Source organism: Perca flavescens, chromosome 19, assembly GCF_004354835.1.
Source record: "Perca flavescens isolate YP-PL-M2 chromosome 19, PFLA_1.0, whole genome shotgun sequence".
NCBI lineage: Eukaryota > Metazoa > Chordata > Actinopteri > Perciformes > Percidae > Perca > Perca flavescens.
In genome coordinates, this window is record NC_041349.1 from 16701030 (window position 1) to 16722853 (window position 21824).

General features: G+C 41.4%; 1 protein-coding gene across 5 annotated transcripts in view; it reads right to left on the reverse strand.

The window, feature by feature from the left end:
* The window catches only part of svep1 (sushi, von Willebrand factor type A, EGF and pentraxin domain containing 1), a 112972-nt gene that overhangs the window by 22350 nt on the left and 68798 nt on the right, over positions 1 to 21824 (reverse strand). For all 5 annotated transcript variants that reach the window (XR_003695000.1, XR_003694999.1, XM_028606202.1 and 2 more), the window contains exons 8-37: positions 20943 to 21061; positions 20292 to 20421; positions 18503 to 18610; positions 15588 to 15719; positions 14856 to 15047; positions 14653 to 14774; positions 14456 to 14561; positions 14142 to 14345; positions 13724 to 13957; positions 13009 to 13170; positions 12618 to 12779; positions 12057 to 12218; positions 11190 to 11278; positions 10248 to 10344; positions 9866 to 9979; positions 9482 to 9595; positions 8977 to 9178; positions 8353 to 8510; positions 7942 to 8140; positions 7112 to 7287; positions 6757 to 6881; positions 6437 to 6566; positions 6106 to 6276; positions 5327 to 5500; positions 5030 to 5149; positions 4736 to 4912; positions 2003 to 2087; positions 1697 to 1888; positions 1041 to 1208; positions 221 to 893 (exon numbers count right to left, since the gene is read on the reverse strand). Coding sequence is in view for 3 of the 5 variants with exons in the window: in XM_028606202.1 (XP_028462003.1) it covers positions 221 to 893; positions 1041 to 1208; positions 1697 to 1888; positions 2003 to 2087; positions 4736 to 4912; positions 5030 to 5149; positions 5327 to 5500; positions 6106 to 6276; positions 6437 to 6566; positions 6757 to 6881; positions 7112 to 7287; positions 7942 to 8140; positions 8353 to 8510; positions 8977 to 9178; positions 9482 to 9595; positions 9866 to 9979; positions 10248 to 10344; positions 11190 to 11278; positions 12057 to 12218; positions 12618 to 12779; positions 13009 to 13170; positions 13724 to 13957; positions 14142 to 14345; positions 14456 to 14561; positions 14653 to 14774; positions 14856 to 15047; positions 15588 to 15719; positions 18503 to 18610; positions 20292 to 20421; positions 20943 to 21061 (4997 nt within the window). In the remaining 2 variants the exon portion in view is untranslated. The remainder of the gene's footprint in view (positions 1 to 220; positions 894 to 1040; positions 1209 to 1696; positions 1889 to 2002; positions 2088 to 4735; positions 4913 to 5029; positions 5150 to 5326; positions 5501 to 6105; positions 6277 to 6436; positions 6567 to 6756; positions 6882 to 7111; positions 7288 to 7941; positions 8141 to 8352; positions 8511 to 8976; positions 9179 to 9481; positions 9596 to 9865; positions 9980 to 10247; positions 10345 to 11189; positions 11279 to 12056; positions 12219 to 12617; positions 12780 to 13008; positions 13171 to 13723; positions 13958 to 14141; positions 14346 to 14455; positions 14562 to 14652; positions 14775 to 14855; positions 15048 to 15587; positions 15720 to 18502; positions 18611 to 20291; positions 20422 to 20942; positions 21062 to 21824) is intronic.

Sequence of the window (21824 nt, forward strand, 5' to 3'; positions counted from 1 at the left end):
ATGGGAATAAACAGAGGGATACATAATTAAACATATTTACTCATGTAACCAGCAGCTTAACATATGAAAAAGGTGTTTTTTTATTGGTAACACTTTATTTTAGGTCCGTTACTTCCCAATAATTTTGATAAATAAAGATGTAATTTGGTCACAATTATAGGAAAAATAGAGACAAAGCTCTGAGACAGTTATTTGAGTTTAAAAGGAGTATGCGGCTAACCTGGATGTATCCATTCCTGAGTAAGGGAGGGGGAGAGCAGGACACAGGAACACAGGTAGGCAGAGCTCCTCCCCACTCTCCATTGGCCTTGCAGGTCCTCCTTTTCTCCCCTCGGATCAGGAAGCCTTTATCGCAGCTGTACGCCACCACAGCTCCAAAACTATAGTTTGTTCCACTCACATAGCCCCGATCAATGCTCTCAGGCTTGGAGCACCTCACCGGCACACAGCCGATATCATGCGCCGAAGGCTCCCACTCTCCTCCCATCAGACATCTCAATGTGGCTGTGGTGTTGAGCATGAAGCCCTCCTCACATTTATAGCTCACTTCAGTGTTGCTGGCGTATTTGGGTTTGTTGACCGAATCTAAAATAGCATGGGGTAGTTCAGGTGGACGTAGGCAGAAGTTTGCAATGCAGCGAGGGGCCTCTGTGCCATCAGGGGGCGCCCACACACCCTGAGCGTTACACACCATCTTAGAGTTGTTGCCAGCAGTGTATCCGTCAGTGCAGTAGTAGTTAGCAGTGTCTCCAAACAGTTGGTGGCTCTCATAGGGCTCGGCGTGGTCGATGGCAGGTGGGGGGCCACAGGAGCGGGGGACGCACTGGGCTGAGCTGTCACTCCATTGGCCACTTGGCAGACATTCTCTGGTCTCTGGGCCAATCAGAGTGTAGCTGTGAAAAGAGATTAGCAAAGAGCAAAATAAGTCACAGCTCATCAAAATGCAATATCAGAATGTTAACATTTTAGTTTTGTTTTAATTTGTTGTATGTCAGTATCAAGTGACAAAACAGCATAATAACTGAGTCAACCACATTTACCCTTCTTTGCAGACATAGTGCACCTTGTTTCCCAGTTCAAAATTCTTTCCCATGGTCACCGCATCATTCAGGGCCGGAGGCTCACTGCACAGGACGTTCACACAGCGAGGGACAGGCCTGCTCCACTCCCCTGTCGCTTCACAAACCACTTCCATGGAGCCCTGTGGTCTTCGCAGCAACACACTACTTAGTTTACACACTCACACTACTGCAATCACAGTGTCAAAGAGATTTATAGAGGATGACTTGTGAAACAAATAAATCAATAATGGCATGTTACAAATTGCCACAGAGCATCATATAGTGTTCATAATGTCTGTGGAGCTCGCAACTGCATTGTGCTGACATAATTGAATCAGCGTCTGTAAATGTAATTTATTTTTTAATCAGCAATAACAATATATATTTTGTTTCAGATGAAATGAGGTGTTTGATGGTTGATTCTACAAACACAGTTGAGACATTAGTGGATCGGTGCAGTTATTCTGAATTTGAAAATAGTGATGAAAAAAAAAATTGTCCCAATAACTTCCTGTCCATTTGTATTATACTTTATTATATCACATTAAGGGTTATGTCAACTTAAAAAACCTGCTATGAAATTGAAATTATGGGTACAATTGGCATTTATTAGAAAACGTATAATAAATCCATACCTATATCCCTCAGCACAGGTATATGTGACAGTAGACTGGTATGTGTTTGTGTTGAGGGTGTAGTCAGCGTTCGCAACAGTTTGAGGCCCCCCGCAGATTACTGGGTGACAGACCGGTGGCATCCCGCTCCACCTCAGACTAGCAAGACACTGGAACTCATAGGGGATCTGAGGCAGGAAGCCCGTCATACAGCTGAGGAGAAGGAAAACAGAGTGAGACCCAGAGGTTAACAAGAAACGCCACAATTTTATAATGTTTCCTACTGCCATTATTACAAGGTGGTGTTGTACGGGATGCAAATGATACCTGAAAGTCACCTTGCTTCCATAGGTGAAGTTGTCGCCCTTCATGATGGAGTTCTCTGGGACAGATGGCGTCGGGCAGGAGAGGGCTACAGTGCAACATTACAGAGACGATTAGTAACTGCTGTTTTCTATCACATTAATATTTCACTAGAAAGTTTAGAAGAAGAAAGACTAGAAGTTTACAGGCGCCTGTCTGTGTTATTGATGAAATGTAGATTAGACTTTGGCAAAGACTTTTTTTCTAGGATTAATGCCACATTACATTTTACACTGATAGGATATAAGAAGCACACAGGAAAGTGTATAAATGGATAGAAGCCAAAGAGGTGTAACAGAGAGGCATTAGTGGATGAAGGGGATAACTACTTAAAGGGGTACTTCAGTGATTAAATATTGCACTTCCATGGAGTTGAGGGATTTACAAGTGACAGATTAAAGAATTAAAAATCAAAATCAAAGCAGCAAAGGCCAAGACACTTTTAAAGAAGAAACAGTGGATCCTACAATTCCCCATAATTAGACCTCCCCTGTATATCAGTCTGTATATATGTCTTTCAAACTCCATCCCCACATTTTATGTCGCAAGCTTTCGGTTATAAATCTGAAGCCCATAACATTGCTGGCTTCATCTATCTGTCAAAATAAATCATCATCAATATCATTCAGATATAGGTGACTTTTACGTTAATGTTCTTACCGGCTTTATTCAGACAAGACAGCACATTTACGGAAAGAGTTTAAATTCTTATAATAGCAAGAAAGAAGAAAGTTTTTGTTTGTTCACAGGCTGCATCACTGATGGATTGTAAGAATCTACCCAACAACCTTTTATAGTTTATTAAACGGATTTTGTTTTCTTTGTGCATAAGATATGAAGATTGAAATAATACAGTGATCTCTCCTGCTGCAGTCTTTTCATTAATCCGACGGCAGTTCACACTTGGGTCGAGCTGAAAGTGAAACAGAAATGTTACTAGGTCCGACCTAAGTAAGATTGCTGTCGTCACTTTTATGTTAAGGTGACCAAAGGGCTTTAGGTCTCAAGTCCAGTTAGAGATAGCCTAATGACATCATCAGGGTTATTTTCTCAGACTTGAGAAAGCTCACACAAGACATCATATAACTGTTTTCCCAATTTGAATAACACTCCTCGCACCAGTGGCTCTAGCAGCCATACACCCATCACCTCATACTTTCGGTTCCCAGATAACACTGCTGCACTTGCAGTCTTTAATAACAACAATGGAATATGGAAATTTTCCACCTCAAACAATGATGCAACTGAATTTGTGTGTACATGCAAAAAACCTCAATGCTGTCGCCACATGTTGAACCATTAGTGAACTTTCTAATCTTTCTCTAATCTAACTTTCTACAACATAATTTAACTAGTGTTATTGCTGCATATATCACAAAGAAAAACAGTCAAAATTCAATTCAAATCATCATACATCGGCTTTATATATTTGAGTTGAAATAGAGTTTCACTTTAAAATGTAATAACTTCACTTTCAGTATGACGATCAATTGCCAGTATGGGGTGAACGTGACAGATTGACACAGTCTGCAGGCGCTGAGTAAGTCAGTTCCTCTTTCTCTAGGTAAAGAATGTGGCTTAGAGCCAAAATGGATGTGCTGCGGTGGTTAGGCCTTTCAGCCCGTGGCAGACAAAAAGACAACTGCATACAGTATATAAATCACCTTCACAACACATTGCATAATGTGTTTGTTAAAAGTGTACATGCGTGTCTTTGAGTCTGTATAAGTCTGTATGATTTACTTTTCTGTATGTATGCATAAACAAGATCTCTGGGTGTTTGTGTGGGTTTCCTGGAGTGTATTAGTACTTCTGCTATCTGCATAATAATAACAGCAATAGCAGCATTTACTTTCATTTGTGTGTTACTCAGATCCAGTTGGCTCTAATAGCTGGATGATTTGATAAGGAAACTACTTTATCATGAAGAATAAAGAGCGGTTTAATGGCCGTAATTGTAATGAGTCCCTTTCTATTGAGCTGTTCCAAATGTGTTTAAATGGGAATGTACATTTATGTCTTAGGTATACGAGTATATCTATGTTATCAACCTATGATGTTCATGTTACGTTACAGCCATTATGAAACTGTCTCTATTTACTGAGAATGCAGAATGAAACCTGGCAGTGAAATACTTACACATCTCACACATGATACTGGAGGAAATGTATATCAAGTACTGTATCTCACTCCAACACATATAAAGGAGATGGTAATATTCTATAGTTGCCTATTGTCATCAAATCGCAATAAAAAGACTGACATTCCTGCCCTGTCTGTGGCACTCAGCCCCAAGTCCAATTTGTCTACTATGAAGACAAACTATGGTTTACAACTTTAAACATATTCATCTACATCTTATAAAAAGGCTCAGTATTTTCCCAAAACTGCTGGGCACTGTAGTTTTTTAGTAAACGTTACTTAAACAGGAGTAAATTGGGTATTTGTTAGGGACTATTTTCAGCCGCAGATTAATACACGCAGTGAGTATGTGAGTATTTACAGCAGCTGGACGATGCATGCAATCTAAATATAGAGATAGAACATATATTTATTACTTTCAGTAATTTAACGGAGAAAAAAAGAAATCTGACATTTTTCTGACCACAGAATATTAATCACTTGAAAAGTGAAGGATTTAATATATAGTACAGATGCTGCACAGTGTTGGTATGACATGAACACTCAACCCCTTACCTCTGCAGTATGGGACTGGGTCGTCCCAGCTTCCTGTCTCCAGGCAGTGGAGGCGAGACGAGCCGATCAGCTCATAGCCGTTCTCGCAGCCAAAAACAACCTCACCGCCCATCAGAAAGTTGCTGCCCTCTCTGTGACCAAATTCTGGAGACCCAGGGTTCTTACACTTCACTGGCTCTGGTAGGAAGACAAACACACACACATAACAAATGGGTTTATATATGGATAGATACAATGGTTCCCTTTAATAGTACTTTCTCCAACATGGATGCCTGTGGACTTGCGTCTTATTACCTGTGCAGTTTTTTCCGTCGCCACTGTACGGCTGGATACAGGTGCAGGTGTAGGAGCCGTCCGTGTTTTGACAACTAGCGTGGTCATCACAGTCAGATCCCAGAGCACACTCATCCACATCTAAACACACACACACACACACACACACACACACACACACACACACACACACACACACACACAGAAGAACGCACACAAATATGTAACACAGATATTTGTGCCATGTCAATTTTCCAAACAGGATTTTCTTTCCCATGTATCACTGACTAAAAAATACAATGTTGTCTAATGAAGTACCGAGACAGGCTGGTGGATTTCCTCCCCACTTGCCACTGTTAGTGCAGTGCACCTTGGTGTCTCCCAGCAGGTAAAAGCCAGCGTTACACTGATAGACCACAGAGCTGCCGGCATGGAAGTCTGTCCCCTGAAACAAGCCATTCTCCAGAGCACGAGGAGGGCCACAGGACACTACTGCAACACACAAAAAGTAATATTATCAATGACCTCACCCCTACAGGCTGTCTACCTAATAGCTGTATTCTTCTTATTTTGTTATGTCCAACAACAGTACCATTTATCCATCTCCTGCAAAAGGAATGCAGTAAAATGTTTTAATTGTTTATCAGAGATTTCCATGTTTAGGATCTTTCAAAGTACTTCATTTTTTATTTTATTTGTTTATTTATTTGATTAGGACAATGCACATTAATGAACATTTCTGTAAATGCGCCAGTGTTAGCCAGTCGCCTAATTTTCAACTGTAGTCCTAGTTGCCTAGGATGCATGTCTTTATGGTGTTAAGAAACCAGAGCACCCGGAGGAAACCCACGCAAGCACATGCAAACTCCACACAGAAAGGCCTGAGACAACCTGGGTTCAAACCCAGAACCTTCTTGCTGTGAGGCAGAAGTGCTAACCACTGAGCCACCGTGCTGCCTAAGGATTTTTATAACCCCAGAAATGCAGTCAGTGGACTGAAAAACACATCCAATCAGCCAAGACAGATGAAAGAGCACATGGAAGGATATGACTCATTTACATTTCAAATCAGAGAGCAGTTAGTGTATTTGCCTTACGTTCACAGCTGGGCAGAGGATGGCTCCACTCTCCTTTATTTTGGCACTGTAGCACCGGCTCCCCCAGCAGGTAGAAGCCGGGATCACAGGACAGCTGGACCTGGGCCCCGGGGCTCACCTCCACAGTGGAGGCGTGCAGGTGGGGCACTGCGTTCTCCAGCTTGGGGCAATCTGGAGAGACCAGGGAGGGTTTTCAGTTTTGGAGACAGAGCCACTGTTAGGCATACTAACTGAAAAAAACATACTCCAAAAGACTGTGCACATCCATTTTAGAAATGTATTTGAACTTCATCATTCAAGTTAGTGTATGGTTTTGTGAAGTGTCTTTTACCAGCACAGAAAACGCTGCTGTGGTTTACTTTGACTCGGCCCACCACCCCGCTGAGGAAGTCTGGCCAGGCGAGCACATTCCCTCTGTGGGTGACGTGGGAAGATGGACAGCTGCTGGCCAGGACCTTGATCTACAGTATAGAGGAGAGCAAGATCAGTTGGTACAACATAAAAAAAAAATCATATTCACATTCACATAAATATTCCTGTTTCTTGACTGTGATACATGTTAAATTACCTGGTTTCATATACATGGGTTCCATTTGCCTAAGCATTCCTAAATAGTATATTTAAAACAGAAACACCAATTACTAAATTTACCTGTTGAGGTGTGAGAACACGATCCCAGATGTTGAGTTGGCTGATGGAGCCGACAAAGGATTCAACAGGGTTGAAGCCCTCGCCCCTCTGATCCTGGTCCTGACCTAATACCAGCGCCCCACCGCCTACAGAACACATGTTAAAGGTCAGAGGTTAACGGCAACTTACTGAGAAACTATTCTTCTTGTCTACTGGGTTACTGTGTTTATATTAAAAAAAATACAAGAAACGTATACAATGTAAATTTGAAACAAAGACATCCAGCATTGTTGTACTAAAGCAATTACGCTCATTATAACTACTTATAAATCATTGTTATGGCAGAAAGGTGACCAGGTCGAGGATAGCACTACACCTGGGATAGTGGTGCCGACTGACAGGCCTTTGCCTCCGTCTGAGGGCTTCCCATTGATGTAGATTCTCCAGTCACCATCCCAGCTCCTCCAGGACACCCCAATGTGGTACCATTGACCCGTGTTCACTGCAGGACAGTCAGTGATCCGCTCTTTACCATTCACATACAGCACCCACCTGTAGGGATGGAGGGAAAACAGTCAGAGAGGATTTAATTCAAAAGAAAGAAAGCATTAGGAGAGGTGTAGCTTTGCCAGACCTTCCTCCACAGCGCTGCGGAGGAGGCTCTGGCTAGTCCACACAGCATTCTGGGATGGGAGAAAAACATGCTCTGGTTTATTGGCATTTCTTTAAACCAATCACAATTGTCATGGGCTGCGCTAAGAAACGGACAGAGCTACCATGATGCTGCAAAATAGCCTCTGGAAGGAACTTGTTTGGGTGGAACGTGTGTACATTCAAAGATTGTTTTAGTCGTGCAACAGAAAACTCAGATTGGACAGATAGTCTAGCTAGCTGTCTGGATTTACCCCGAAGAGATCTGAGGAGCAGTTAACCACAGTCCTCATAAATCCACCGGGGTTTAAAATTACAACACAAAGAAAGGGTAAGGTAACGGACATCCGGCCAAAAAGAGTGTCATCCGGCAGTATATACTAGGAGAGGTGACTAATAAATCAGAAAGGTGATTTTTCTATTTGATAAATAAAAAAGGAGGAATGCAGGACAAAAAACTGGAAACAGGAGAATGATTGCATACACTGCTAAATGTGTACTGTATGATATAAAACTGTGTACGTGCATTTATATTCTTCTTAGTATATCACTGACCCATTGTAGTCTATGAGAAGGAAAGCGTTGTCGCTGCCCTCCACAGCGTAGGACACAGGTGTGCCATAATTGGTGGTGTCCGATGACCTCATCCAAAAGGTACAGGTGATCTCTGTCAGCGCCGGCATCACTCCATCCATCATTACGTAACCATGGATACCAGACACCTCAAAGTCCAGGTTGAAGGCAGGGGACATCTCTGATAGTACAGAAAAACATTTTATGTATAGAGTGAATAAAACAATTTGTTGGATTAAATTAATTAAATAATTGCTGTTGTTACCACCTAGCCTTTTCTACATGACTGCTCTGGTCGTCCTTTAATCAATAATAATTCAAGGTAAAAAATGGAAAATATCTCTTTTCCTCCTCTACAGTTGCCATGGTGATGTGTCATCTGTCCTATAGTACCTGTCTCACACCTGGTTCCGTTGAACCCAGGGAGGCAGCGGCAGGTGTAGGACCCCAGACCATCCATGCAGCTGGCCCCGTTCACACAGGGGTTAGGATCGCACTCGTCAACGTCCACCTCACACAGGCGGCCACGGTAACCCTCCACACACTGACACCTGAGAGAGGGAAGGAAGACACGGTACAATACCACTTACAGAGACACACTACAACATAGGTTCATCATGAAGCATGGAGAACATGAGGCCTTTGACCAATCACAGGTCATTTTAGAGAGTGAGAACATTCCTATTGGTTGTTCCGCGCATGCATATGCCCGTGCGACAGAGAGGGGAAAGGGAGAACTGCAGGAAGAGGACTCACTCTACTTCAAATCCTGGCTTCTTCTTTTTTTAAGTTTGGCCTTTCCAAATATTCAAAATGACGTATGAATGTATGTATGAAAGCACATAAATCAGGACACGTGTATACAAAATCTGTGTTTCTCTTTTAAGGCATAAATAAATAAATAATTTTAAGCTGTATATTAAAATCCTTGTTTAGAGGACATTACATCATGTAAAGAGGACTAATAGAGCGTTACAAATGCAAAGAGCTGCTTCATCCCATCAGAATCATTATTACCTGAAATTGTTAACATCATCCAGACACGAGGCCCCATTCAGACAGGGGGCGCTGTAACATTCATCGACGTTGACCTCACAGCGATCCCCTGAGAAGCCAACGGCACAATTACAAGTGTAGCTGCCAGTCAGGTCATCACACACACCTCCGTTCAGACAGGGGTTGGAAAGGCACTCGTTGATTTCCAGCTCACAACGAGATCCTGCAGAAGTGTGAAAGGAAAAAAAAGGAAAACAGCTGCATTTTCAAAGCACTAACTTTAGTATTTAGCCTTTTTCCACACCAAGATCAGACTTTTTGTATAAGGTATGATTATATGTGTATACTCTATATACAATGTATGCAGTAATAGTAGATATTGTACAGACAGAATAAAGTTCAACAAAGTCTGCAGGTGTCAATAATAATAACGACCTGTAATGTAACAAGTTTAATGGTCTGATGAGGAAATCAACTGTCAAACTGATGTCTAGAATAAAAATCTAACCCAGTACTGTTATCTAACCTGTGAAGCCGCTGGCACAACTGCAGGTGAACTTGTTGACCTCGTCCACACACACACCTTCATTCAGACAGGGAGAGGAGATACACTCGTTCACCTCCGCCTCACACAGAGAGCCTGAGACAGACGAGGGCAAAAGTTAGGAAACACAGATAGAGGCATATGTCTGGTTTGTCATAGGTCTAGGATTTTTTCAAGTAATCAATGTTTTTGACAGCTACTTAAAATATGTAATCAATGGGCCGTAAGTCAAATCCATAAACCTTTAAAGACCTTGAAATAATCAATAAAGTTGAGGTTCCATTTACCAGTTGAGTACACCAGTTCTTTTTTTTTACTTTTTACTCTGTCCGTGAATCACTTTATTATTTCCTCATGGTCCCTTACCTAAAAAGCCAAGCTTGCACTGACACTGGAAGTCTCCCATACCGTCTTTACAAAGGCCTGCATTCTGACAAGGAGCAGAGTCACACTCATCTATATCAATCTCACACTTGGCACCTGGGAGAGAAATATCAGAGGCTGTATCAAACACTTACCATAACAGAGTCAAATACAACACAACTGTGCTTGAGGTGAATGTCCATTGCTATAAATGTCAACACTCAAGCAAGAGTTACAACTGGGTATTGTCCACAGAGCAATGAAAGGAAATACAACAACAAACCACTAATGATCATCTTATTCCTACTGCTTAAAACTCCCTGTCCTTATTAAAGTTGGTAATACATAAACACCACACCAGGTGAATCTCAGACTGATGGTTTACCTGTGAACCCAGGCATGCAGGTGCAGACGTATCCCGCCCCGACCTCCTCACATGTCCCCTTATTCTGACAGGGATTCAGGAAACACTCGTGGAAAACCTGCACGAACAGCCAATCAATTCAATGTGTCACCCAAACAGTAAAAGCCTTATTGAAAACACAGCTGCAAACTTTGTCCAGTAAATCCATCAGTTCATGTTCTGCTCATCATGTCACATTTCTGTCCAAGAGGTTTTTTTCCTTCAATGATGTTGTCATTATTGGTTTCATTATGTATGTCTGTATGTATGTATGTATTCATAAGGAATGCAGAAAATTTTAGTTTTAAAAGAGGTTATAGTCAGACAGATGACACGAATCCATCCTCTTGTATAAATATAAGTTTGATATAGATTATCTATATGAGTTCAATTCATTAATTACCTTGCAGAACACAGCTTTGCTGGTCCACCGCTGCCTCAATCAGTGACTTGTGTGACTTTGGTATTTTAAAAGGGTTAGGAACTAACAAAACTAACAAACTAACTAACTGATCAAGGCAGTGGTAGACCAGCAACTCCCATGTTCTGCGAGGTAAAATTACTGTTTTTGTCAAAGAAGTCTGGTGGCTTTGAAGAGAGTGATACAACAGCTTTAGTTCCTGTCGTAAAGGTGCTGTTTGACAGCAAGCTAAAGCAGTGAAAATATTTTAAATATAGCGTACACTTTTAACAATCTTTTTTTTTTAGGTAAGCCTTTTTAGGTGGCTAAAATGTGTTTTGCTGTGTGGCCCCATCCACAGCAGTACATTGCTTAGCTTACATATTGTGACTCCTACCTGCTTCTCCAAACTGGGCGGCGTGCTGGCCACCATCTACTGTAGGTTATAACCCTGACTACCTCATCCAACCCCACTTCAAAAGATCCAAACTAACCCTTCAATTTTGAGACAGGAAAAGACTAACCTGACTGCTTGCTTGGTAGTCTTCAATGACCTCCACCTCTGGAGCCGCAGTTACACTCTCCTCTTTGGGAAGAAAACTGGAGCCAAAACCTGACAATGACACCCAGAGAAAATACACGCAATGTAAGCACAGACGAGTCGGAAAAACACATCAAGGATCTTTCCACTTGCTAGCAGACTTGTGATCTGTGTGAACAAAAGCCTGTATTCTTATTGAAAACTGGCAGCATGTCCTAACCACTGTTCATTCCCACACTTCAGACATGCAATGTTATTCATTTCCATTCTGCAGCGGAGCAATAAAGTCATATTATTTACATTTCCCCCCTGATCCTGTGCAGTAATTTCTTTTCCAATTGGTTTGAGCTGCCACAACACCGATCAGACACCACACAACTTGAGCGATGGCAGCACGTTTTGAAACAGTTGAAAAGCTGTCACACAGAGCAGGCGACACTGAACAGTTTCATATCTTTTGCTCTATGCTGACTTTACTTGGCAAGTCTCAAGACACGTATGGTGTTAAAATAGAAGTCTGCTGGCCTAATTTAAACTGGAGCTAGGGGTGGAACAAACTATGACAGTATAGTTTATTTTTAATTGACATTTTAGTTTTTAGTTTTTAAACAGAAGGTAAGAAATCATCTGCATTTTGTTGTTTTTTGTCTGAAGATACTACAGGACAGAACACTTAGATATTTGTAAGAACAACAGTTGGGATCAGAGATTTCATGCTGAAACCAATTTGAATATAAAACCAAAATAATATAAAACCAAAGATCTTCTAGATTCACCAAAACAAAAATGGAGAGCTTGTGTGTCTATTTGTGTGACTTGAAAAGGATTTGGGTTTTTTCTGATCACTTACTGGAGCAGTGCTGTATGGTGGTTGCCCCAGTAATGGTTGTGGTTCCATAAAAGGGACATGAGAGGCAGTAGGAGCGGCCATGTTCAGGCTGGTAGTAATCTCTGGGACAAGGGTAACAGGGAACTAGACCGGTACGGGAGAAATGTCCTGCCAAACAGGGGACTGCAGGAGTGGAGACCAGAGAAGATCAGAGGAGAGGAGCATTAGAAAGAGAAAACAGAAAAGGAAGAATATAATGGAGCAGAATCACCCAAAAAGTGACATTTGTAATTTAACTGGGAAACTCAGGTAGCAAAGATTTTTACAGTTTCCAGATTTATCATCCAACTTTAAAGGGTAATTATATGAAACTTCTTAGTCGGAATTTGCCTTTCTGATATAATTGCACATAAATGGCAAATACTAACAGACACATTTTTGCTCACAGGCTGGAATTACATTTGTTTTTGTTACCTAGCAGCATTTAGAATAACTTAAGAATGATGAAGGCTTTTCAAAGTTAAAGTAGACAAGTTGATAGGACATTAAGGGAGTGTACTCCACACTGTCAGACTGTATCACCTCCACACTCGGTCTCATCCACCGCTCCTCTGGTGACAGTCGAGGTCTCGTCAGGACAGACGAGACACTCCCTGGCGCCAAAACCAGGCTGGAAGTGACCCAGCGGGCATGACTCGCAGATCTCCAACCCATTCAGAGAGTTACTACCAGGCTTACACTGCCCTGCAAAGATATGCAATCACCACATTATGAGCAACATTCAGACAAAGAAAGAACATCAAAACATCAGTTTTACAATCAACAAACATCGCCTAAGACACTAAGGATAGATCAATAAGAGGCAATTATTATACATATTTATGTACAAAATGTACCAGATATCATCTAAGTTATTTACAAATGCAGTTTTCCTTCAGTAAGGCTGAGGTCTGACTGTGTGAACGCATTTTACCTTTGCACTCGGTGATGCTGCGGGAGTGCAAGTAGGCCGTGGAGGTTCCCTCAGGGCAGGACTTACACTCCAGCTGACCCTCCTGGTCCTGGTAGGAGCCCAGCCAGCAGCTCTCACACTCATTGTATTCCAGAGAGAAATATGTTCCCACCGGGCATTGGACTGCAACAGCACACACAATTAGTGCATTGCATAAAACAGTACATACAACTTTTATAGTAGCATTAGAGTTTCTTAAAATCCCATAACTTTACATGTATTTTATATGGTTATAACGGTAAGAAAACCGTATTCCACAAATCAATTCAATTTCAATTCAATTTTATTTATAGTATCAAATCATAACAAGAGTTATCTCAAGACACTTTACAGATAGAGTAGGTCTAGACCACACTCTATAATATACAAAGACCCAACAATTCCAATAATTCCCCCAAGAGCAAGCATTTAGTGCAACAGTGGCGAGGATAAACTCCTTTTTAGGGAGAAACCTCGGTTGTGAGAAAAACTTCCTTTTAGGGAGAAACCTCGGACAGACCCAGGCTCTTGGTAGGTGGTGTCTGACGGTGCCGGTTGGGGGTGTGATGAACAGTGGCAATAATAGTCACAATAAAGACAATGGAACAGTGACTAGAAATAGTAGTTGTAATCAAATCAAAAGCTGGTTAGATGAGTTAAGGTGGATGTATCCTCCATTCACTCCCCTTCCACTCACCGCACATCCTGCCTTTGAGCATTGAGCCTGGCCTGCAGAACAGAGAGGGCTTTTTGCTCCCCAGAGATTTGGGATCAGCTACAATCATCTCTGAGGATACGTGGAAACTGGACAGCGGCTGTTTGGCCAGCGTTCGCTTCAGACGATTGGTCAGTTGCTCCAGGGTCCGCAGGAGTCTCTTCTGATTGGCCACCTCTATTGAGTCGTTCCTTGACAGGGGCAGAGGGATGCTTGCTGGGAAAATGGACAAAGTTTAAAGGACTGATAACTAACAACTGATGGTATTAAAAATATAAAAAAACAGATATAAAATGGGGATAAAACACATCATAAGGTTATTATGCAGACCATGACATATACATATATTCCCAGTACAGCAAAGGTCAATAAACACACAGCAAAATCATGTTTAATATACCTGTAATGTTGAAAAAGATCTGGATCTTTTGGTCTCTGGTGGGTCCTGTGATTTTGCGGTGCCTCTTGGTGCGATGATGGGGTTGCACGCTGCTGTCTTGCTGCTGCCTGGCGAGCTGTCGGGTACCTGTGGCAAAGCCTGACTCAAAGTAGGCGTAGTCCTGAGTGCCCTGAGGACCCCAGCTGTTGCTCCAACCCCCTGGTGCTGATAGATATTAAGACAGTAAGAGGGAAGAATAATGAGTTAATAAGATGCTTTTATTAAAATACAGGTGGGATGGTTAGAGAGAGTGTATTTTGTGCACATAATCCTACCAATAGAAAACCCGTTCTCGTAGTCGTAGTTGTACTCTAGACAGTGACCCTGTGACATCACCTCCAGCTTGCAAGTGACATCACCACTGCTACAAATATTGGGGAGCTGAGGAGAAAAAAAGCATCATGTGTTTGAGAGTTGATTTACAGCAGATCAGTGGTTGTATGTGTGTGTATGTGCGTGTATATATCCCCACCATGCCTCCCAGTTTGGTGTTGAACTCCCCAGTGAATGACTTGACCAGGTCCACATCGTCACAGCGAGATGCTTTAAACAGCATCTCAAAGGGTTTGACCCCGTTGTTTGCTATACGGTTCACTGGGAAAGAGAAGTGAAGTGAAGACAGTAGGTAACAAAATCTTGTAAAAGGAAGTAACAGAATACTGGCGCTTCGCTTACCTGAGCAGTCAGGTCTGTCTGGAGAGTAGGGTGGCTCCCACACACCGTTGTAGGCGCAGAAGTAGCTGTGCACTGCATCCTGAGTGAAGCTGTAGCCATCTTTACAATGAAGGGTACAGTTAACACCCTCCTCCTCTTCAGAGCAGATGAACTCTCCATTCACTGGGACATACGGACGGTCACAGGTCGTCCCTGGGCACACACATAGTATATAATATCTCCATGGTTTGGTCATGTTGGAGCACAATATTTAATAATACCACCATAAACACACCTTACGATTCCACACTGAAAGTCTAATGTACAAATACTGACCTTTTCATACTGGCCCCTTACATACGGTACATATTTAGGGACTGTCATAATTTTACAGTGTCTTTCATAACTAAGTATAATTTCATTACATGCACTACTATCTAGTCTCAGGTTTTGATTATGTTGTCTTATATTTCTTTGTTTACAAGAGTTTTATCATCAAGGAACTACATTTTCTTCTTCTTCACAGATGCTTGAAAAAAACCTGATGCTGTCAATGAAAAAAACAACAGAATATACTGCAGAAAAACACAGTTAATGGGGGATATACATACTTTAAACATACTGAATAAAAATTATGGATAAGGTCAAAGAAGGAAAATAGTTACACAAATGACACAAATACATAATAGTACATTTAGCCAACAAGACTCAATAAAAGCTATTCAAAAGAGATGTTGTCGGTCAGTTTTGTACCTTGCACAGTGATGGTGAGGTTGCAGGTGCGGCTATTTCCTGCTGCATCAGTAGCTGTGTACTGGACCAGAGTGTCTCCTATTGGGAACACAGAGCCTGGAGTATGGCTACTGGTCACTGTGAGGCGACCACCTGAGAGACACACATTACAAAAGTGTTGATTACAGACATACAGTACATTTTACAAAAGCGTTGTGACTGTAAAACAACATCATCATCAAAACATTACACAAACATACTTGCAGTTAATTATGAAAAGAAGAAAAAGTTAAGTTAATATACTGTATATATTCATTCTTTTCTAGTGACACATCAGCATTAGTGCTGAAGGGTTACTAAAGTTGTTACTCCACTTATCCTGCAGAGGGCAATCCTGACCGTACTCCATTTTCCAGGACTAAATGGGTCACTCATAGTAAATCATAGAACTTATGTTAAACAATGATATGTTGACATGGCAATGGTTTGTCTGGGTATCACATCGCAGCAAAAAAATCCAGCTCTTGGGATAGGAGATGGAAAATTGCTACAGTCTGGTTGGCTTAAAAAAAACTAAATGTGAAGAGAGTGATGGCTAGAGCCTTGGGAGAGGCAGCGGTAATGAGAGAAGTGTATGATTGTGTGTGTTTGCATGTGTTAAATGCTGTAGGTCTGTAGGCTGACACACAGGATGTAAACAAAAAAAAAACTCTCCAAGCATATGCGCTGCAAGTGTGAGAGACAGACAAAAAGAGAAGATGGGAAAACTGAGCGATTGACCTTTTGTTTCACTCCAACTCCATTAAGGGTAGCAAAGTCGTTTAAACAGGGCTGACACACGTCTGGCCTGCTGGAGTCTGGTGTCTCCCCTTGTATATAGCCTGTGTGTGTGTGTGTGTGTGTGTGTGTGTGTGTGTGTGTGTGTACATGTCTACCGAGTCACAACTATATATAGCGCTGGCATCAGGGTGTGGGCCTGGAAAAACAAAACACTGACGTCGAAGCAGTGCTGGGCTGACGTCGTGTGGCCCGAAGCAGCCGCAGCAGCCTGTTATTACAGTGTGTGTGTGTGTGTGTGTGTGTGTGTGTGTGTGTGTGTGTGTGTGTGTGTGTGTGAGACAAGTGTGTGTTTGTTGGGGGTGCACCTCTGCAGACAGGTGGGGATTGAGCATGCTGGGTCTCGAGAGTGAGAAGTCGGAGGCCTGTGTTTGTATATGCGTCCATGCCTGTTTACATTTCTGAACACACACAAAACACATATCTGAGCTGTGTTAGGGTTATTCGTGTGCATGTGTTTGTGTGTTGGGGGTGGGGTGGCTGGAACCCTGGAGAAGTCTGGTTTGTTGTCTGTCACCACCACAGCTACAGCACCAGGAAGTCAGCCAGCTCTAAGATATTTACGTCTATTTGGCAGAGTGGCCTTGATGCACTTCTTTATTGCGGGATCTGTCTGAATTGCTAAGCATCAATGTAGTGAGTGCAGCAAGGTGGCTTAGGCTGAAAAGAGAGACTAATGTTGCATATTAAACATACTTGCTCACAACAGCAAGTACAGTATGTACTTTCTGACCTCTTGAAGTGCCCTTGAACAAGAAGAAAAGCACCAGTTTTGTCACTGAGCTCAAGGTGCACTGGATAAAGGTGTTTTTTATGTGGTCCAGATTTATGTTTTTGAGAAAGAGCTGCAATAAAAGAATTACTAAGAGGACATCATGTTCATTTACTGTATTAATCCTTGAACTGCTTCAAACCTCGGATAGATTCAGTTGGCAAAATGTCTCAGCAGTCAAACACTAGATAGCAATAACAATTGTAATGCTGATCTCACTGCACATGTTTAATTTGCATTTGCCTCATTACAAATATAGTTATGTTATGTGAAAAGACTGAGTAGCCCAACCACTGTAAAAATGGGTAGTGGTAGGAAGCAGATTGGGGGTTTTGTCCAGGGAATATTAAGGTGGTCAGGTATTAGTGCTCTATATTTACAGACAGATGAGCAGAAGTGTAAGTGTTAAGGTACTTTACTTGTGTATTTAGATTCTTTTTTCTCCATTTCAAAATGAGTATAGTTTTTTACTCCACTATTATATATAGATATATTTCTCCACTGTAGTAACTAGTCACTTTAATGATAATGATTTTACATATACATACATATTACATATCACAATCTTATCAAGCAAACAGTACATTTGCTGCTTAAACTTCTGTACTTCCGTAGCCGGGTTAGCTCAGTTGGTAGAGCAGGCGCACATATAGAGGTTTACTCCTCGACGCAGCGGCCACAGGTTCAACTTTGACCTGTGGCCCTTTGCTGCATGTCATTCCCCCTCTCTCTCCCCTTTAATGTTTTCATCTGTCCTAAAATGGCCAAAAAAAATCTAAACTTCTGTACTTCCACATAATTCACTCTGATTAAGAAAGAAAAATATGATTTGACAAGTAATTCAAAAACGTTTAACTCCCGAATGAGTCAAGTATTGTGCATGCTCACATAATTATACAAATGACTGTGTGAAGAATGGATGGAAAGAGCGCAAATTCTCACAAAAGAGCAAAAACACCTGCTTCTCTCTGCTGCCTCTGTAACATTAATGACATTAACAGACACTGTGACAACTTCATCTGTTCACTGGTCCTATTCTCTCTCTCGATCTCTCTTTTAAACACAGACACACTAATGAGGCATTCATGCACACAATTACAATCCATCCTCTCATTGTTGGACCATATGTCCAGTGTCTCTCAACATTAATCACACACGCAGACACACACATAAAGTCTTCTCCTGATCCCCTTTTTCCAGTCACCCAACGGAAAAGATCCTGTTTAACCATCATCAGTGGAGGAAGAGGGTGGAGTACAGTGGAACAGAGGAGCAAAAGAATAAACCATCTCAGGAGCTGCTGTCTGAGAACGGCTACCAGACATACCTGAGTTGTCGGAAAACTGTGGCACCTCCCAAAAGACCGCCGTGTCCATGTCTGCGGCCTGAACTGTGGGCGGCGACCTGCACCTGTCAATCACTGGGGACTCCGTATCTAGAAAGGGATATAAGGTTGTTAATGGTGGTTGATGACCAGATGGAGAATACACAATAAAAACAGCACATTTTTGAACATTAAACATATCAATCATCATCATTTAACATTCACCAATGCCAAAAAAAATCCAACTAAAAAAGCACGGTAAAGTTGTAGCACACAAACACACAATTGCTCCCAAGACTGGAATAGATTACAGCACTATTACATACAGAATACAAATTTGGGAGTGCTGCAGAGTGCTACACTGTGATCTGACTTTTTCGTTGAAGCAGTACAGAGTGTCAGAGGGCACTAGTTAAACACATGCCTCTAATAAAAAACTACAACGTTCCACCACCATAATAACATATGGAAATGTTCATGGCTACCATGCTTGAGGTTTTTCCCCCTGACTGCTGTGATTATTGAGCGGTTGACACGGGACACCCCAGTTTTTCTCTCTCTGCAGTAACACTGTTTGGCACATGCTGGGGGCAGATGGACTCCCTTACTGGTGAATATGTCAATTAAATCACAGTTTAACAGTGAATGACAGAAAAAGGTTCTGCAGCACTTAGGTAGGCGGATGGAGAGGCTGTCCTGTAAGAGGCCACTGGTTTGAGTGTCCATAACCTGAAAACGGACCCATATTGTAAAAAGTGAGATTTTCATGTCTTTTTTTATTATAAAGCAGGTTAAGGTGCTATATAAATACTGTGAAAGTATCAAAGGGCTCAATCTATGGAGAAATGCACACTCCCCATATTCAGAAACTGTGCCTTTAAACGAGCCGTCAGGACTTTGGTACGGTTGTGATGTCACAGCTATACTATATATATAGGTGGAATGTGCTGCTATGGTGCCATCACAGTCATTCCCCGGCTGCAATGACAGTGCAGAGACGCCAAGAGCGCAAATGCGGAAGACCCAGAAACACTGACTGATCTGCATAGTCTGGAACCTTTAAGTTGTGCAATGCAAGTATGTTTAATTATGTTAAAAGCACATTGTTGACTCTTTACCCATATTCACACTGCAGCGGTGTCTCAATAAAATTTTCTTGCCCTTACATGTGACACAGTTCTGTTATTTTCTACTAAGCATTGCAAATCGCTGTCACCTTCAGCTAATGTTTACACTAGTCCTCTGAAATACATGGTTGCCGTGGGTTGAAGCTAATGACTTTTAAGACTGAACACATGTTGCTAACTGTCATCTATTTGTGATATATAAAATTGGGATGCCTGTGGAAATGTGTCTCCTTCAATCAGTTTTGATGTGGACTACAAGGTAGATTTTGTGGTTTTAGTGTAGTACAACATCAACAACCTACAGTACATGTGACTTGTATTTGAATGCTCAAATTCAAATTTGTCAGCTCTGTCATGGACAAATAATGTTACACCAGTCATCTGAAACATATTGTATACAAAGCAGTGTGTACTTGAGCCAGCAGAAGACAAAACAATAGATAGAAAGCCAAAAAGCTAACGTCATTGTTATTAGGGAGATGCCTCGCCTCAGTCAGATGAGATGTCTTGATGTAATTTTTTTATTGTTTTTAAAGATACTATGTGTAGAATGTTAATGTGAGTATAGCATCTTTAAAGTTATTCTGATGGTACAAATTGTTGCCGCAGGCCATTTGCAGCACACATGGTTTGTGTTGATGCAGTCTCCAGAGGGATGAACTCACCGATGACAGTGACTGTGAAGGAGCAGTTGGCCTGGTTCCCCGAGCGGTCGATCCCAATGTAGGTGATGGTTTCCTTTCCAATTGGGAGTAGCTGGGGTGGAGTGTACACTGGCTTTACCTGCACCACCACCTGAGGGAGGGTGAGACAGTTTAATATAAATAACTGACTCAAAATGGGACTCGTAGACCTTCATGTATCGTTTCATTTTAAGGATATTTAGGGACACAAAGAGGAAAAAGTATCCAATATTTCATAAGAAAAATTGCACAAATTATAGAAAAGTCAGAAAAATAGACATAACTTTGTTCAATGCAAATGTTTTTGTCCCCAAATCACAGGTTGGGAACCATTGACATAATTCCTTGAATCACTCTGTGTTCACTTTTTTCACTCAGTTAACTGGGTGGGAAAAAAAAACAACTAAATTTTAATTCTTAAATGAATAATGAATTGATTAATTAGTTAAAAGAAATTTAATCTGCAACATTTTTGATAATTGTTGGTAATTTTTAAAGCAAAAGATTCCAAACATTCTCTTGTGAACTGTTAGAATTTGCTAATAAACATTATTCCAACATTAAAATCTTTAATAAAAATGATTTATAGTTGCTTCCCTACTACTGTACACTTTGTTTTGAAAAGTATCCAACCTCTTCTTTAGAGTTGTCCGTGGTAGTCGGGATGTTCCAGCTAACATTGGCGGTGCCGCGCCGCTCATCTGTCTCTGCTACAATGTTCTCGGGGCACTGGATCCCTGGTGGTTCAGCATCTGAAGAGACACGGAGAAAGAACAAACTATAGGTTTTAGAGGATGGTAAGAAACAGACGAGGGACTGGACACTGCAAATGCTTTATCTGATTCCAGCAATTTAAATTGAATACAGTGAGATTCAAATAATGCAGATGTTCACCCCATCACATCCTGTATACACTGACCTCAGCCTGCTCCTTGTTATGACTGAGGAAGTACATGTGTGATGTCATCTGACCTCTTTAATCACAAGATGTCCCACACTCATTATTGGTCATTACTGATCAAAGACAGAGTGCCCCGCTGTCATTGTTCCAACAAGACCAAATCCCACTGACGTTACATTTATACTGTATGTGGTTGTAAATGTCCCTTCAATCTCTTTATCCACTAGCTCAACATCAGGCCAAAATGGGCTCATGGAAAAGGAAGCTTCATCTTGGATACATTACATTTTTTGGTCTTGATAATCAGTAAAAAATAATATTCAAACTTGTTATTGGTAAATCCAACAACAAGAAGCCACAGCTGGAGCTTAAACCTATCTGTCCAAGCAGAGTGCCAGTAAGTTGCTGTTTAAGTGATACTTGTACAACCAATTAATATATCTTGCTATAAATCAACATATTAAAAGCTCTGGTCCTAACAAACAAAATAAAGACGATTGTGTGTAACTGATCCTTGTGTGTTTTAATTGAATTCTGAGCAATGTATGCATCAACATCTGATTGTGCCCCACTCTCTTTATTGTGGCAAAAAAAGGTTACCTGTGTTAATTATT